The sequence below is a fragment of the Protomyctophum bolini genome (genome assembly GCF_963924005.1).
Source record: "Protomyctophum bolini genome assembly, chromosome: 18".
Lineage (NCBI taxonomy): Eukaryota > Metazoa > Chordata > Actinopteri > Myctophiformes > Myctophidae > Protomyctophum > Protomyctophum bolini.
The window spans coordinates 2,080,329-2,082,828 of record NC_137879.1 but is presented as its reverse complement, the minus strand read 5'-3'; the positions used below and the strand labels follow the sequence as shown (position 1 = coordinate 2,082,828).

Sequence of the window (2,500 nt, the reverse complement as noted above, 5' to 3'; positions counted from 1 at the left end):
TGCTTTTCTCCTCAAACACTTTGCATCTGAGCTGGCTCCAGTGTGGCAAACAATATTCCAATCCTCTGTAGACACACACACACACAATTCCCCTGTCTTGGAAAACCTCACACATAAAACCACTACCCAAAATCCAATGTCCAAAAGAACATAAGGATTATAGACCCATAGCTCTCACTTCAGTGATCATGAAAGAATACTGTTACAACATCTTGTCAGTTTAACCAAAGACCAATTCGACCCCAGTCAGTTTGCCTACAAAAAGGGTTGTGGTACAGAGGATGCGGTTGTCACACTGGTCCACTTAATTACAAAACACCTAGATAAGTCAAATAAGAATCATGCGAGAGTGCTATTCTTAGACTTCTCTTCAGCTTTCAACACAATACAGTCTGATATACTAGTGTCAAAAATGGTACAGTTGGAACTGAATCCATACTTAATTCACTGGTATGCTTATTTTCTTACTAACAGAGTACAGAAGGTGAAAGTGAACACAACCCTCTCATCAGCATTAACTACTAATGTTGGTGCTCCCCAGGGTTGTGTGCGCTCAGCTGTACTTTTCACCCTCTATACTGACAGCTGTCGTATTGAGGAATGCCTGTCTGAATGTCGCACTGACACACCAGACCAATACATTCTAAAATACTCAGATGATACAGTTTTGATCTCTCTCCTAGATAGTTCCAGTGATCCTGGACTGCACCAACACAGAGTAAATAAGGTGGTTGAATGGAGTGATAACAACGCTCTCATCATTAACACAAAAAAGACAGAAGAGATTGTTTTTGGTACACCACCAGAGATACACAGATCCCCCATTACTATTCATGGGGAACCGATCAACCAGGTATGTTCGTACAAATACCTAGGAGTAGTAATAGAACACCTATTGTGAAAACAAAGCAAATAATCTACTTCCTTCGCCGTCTAAGATCCTTCGGTGCTAGTAGACGGATTCTCCTTTTGTTTTTCACTTCTGTTATTATGAGTGTTCTTCAGTACTGTAGTACCACCTGGTATGGATGTTTGTCTGCAGCCCTAAAGTCACAACTGCTGCAACAACTGAACATTTGTTAAAAGATTGTTGGACAACAACTTCAGAAACTTTATACATCCACATATGATAACAGCATCCTAAGGTTAGCAAGGAATATCACCTCTAATACTAAGCATGTGTTGTATGGAGAATATAGGTTTCTACCTTCAGGAAGGAGATATGGTGTACCAGCATACAATAAGGTCAGACTAAAGAGGTCCTTTGTCCTCCAGTCGACCTTGAGGCTTAATCAGGAGATGTAGAAGCCACAGGATAATCTAAGCGGTGGATATTGCTCCTGTCTTTATGTATGTAAATTGTCCTGTTCTTTGTGTTTGTATATGTGTTTCTGCATACTTGGCTGCTGTGTCGCAAGACAAATTTCAGTGTGAACTGACAATAAAGTACTGTATCATATTATATTATTATCATATCAGTGTCACACTCCTCTAGCGGCAACACAGACAGACAGACAGAACAGAACAGAACAGAACAGAACAGACAGATGGACAGACACAGAACAGAACAGACATGTATACCTTTGTAAAGGGCGTCCAGCGGCTCCAGGACGCCCCTCCTGAAGGACAGACAGACAGACAGACAGACAGACAGACAGACAGACAGAACAGACAGGTGTACCTTTGTAAAGGGCGTCCAGCGGCTCCAGGACGCCCCTCCTGAAGGAGGCCAGCGGGTCCTGGACACAGGAGCGCAGGCTGAGCATGCTCTGGAGGTGCGGCTCGCGCAGCAGCAGGGCGCGGTACGAGGCCAGGTGGGGCGAGCGACAGAGCAGCGCCGCCACGTTGTGAACCAGCTCCGGGACCAGGCAGGTGTAGGCGTTGTCCGCCTGGCAGTAATGGTACGCCACCACCTGTAGGGGGCGGGAGAGAGACATACACTTTACATTAGAGACAGAGAGAGAGAGAGAGAGAGAGAGAGCTCCGGGACCAGGCAGGTGTAGGCGTTGTCCGCCTGGCAGTAATGGTACGCCACCACCTGGTAGAGAGACATTCACTTTACATTAGAGATGGAGGGAGAGAGAGAGAGAGAGCTCTGGGACCAGGCAGGTGTAGGCGTTGTCCGCCTGGCAGTAATGGTACGCCACCACCTGTAGGGGGCGGGAGAGAGACAGTCACTTTACATTAGAGACGGGGAGAGAGAGAGAGAGAGAGAGAGAGAGGGTTGGTCTCCAGGCCGTTGGGACTGAGGGAGTGTTGAGATAACTCCATCACTGCTTTTCATAATATGGTAAATACTTTGATAAACTGGGTGCGCGCGCGTGTGTGTGTGTGTGTTTGCGCACTCGTGTGTGTGTGTGCGCCCGTGCGTGCGTGCGCCTGTGCGTGTGTGCGCCCGTGCGTGTGTGCGCCTGTGCGTGTGTGCGCCTGTGCGTGTGTGCGCCCGTGCGTGCGTGCGCCTGTGCGTGTGTGCGCCCGTGCGTGTGTGCGCCCGTGCGTG

General features: G+C 47.8%; 1 protein-coding gene across 1 annotated transcript in view; it reads right to left on the bottom strand.

Moving 5' to 3' along the window:
- LOC308332989 (protein TANC2-like) overlaps nt 1-2,500 on the bottom strand; it is a 168,238-nt gene that overhangs the window by 37,660 nt on the left and 128,078 nt on the right. Inside the window, 1 exon segment of the mRNA XM_080789143.1 lies at nt 1,682-1,913. Within this exon segment, the coding sequence (XP_080645269.1) occupies nt 1,682-1,913 (232 nt within the window).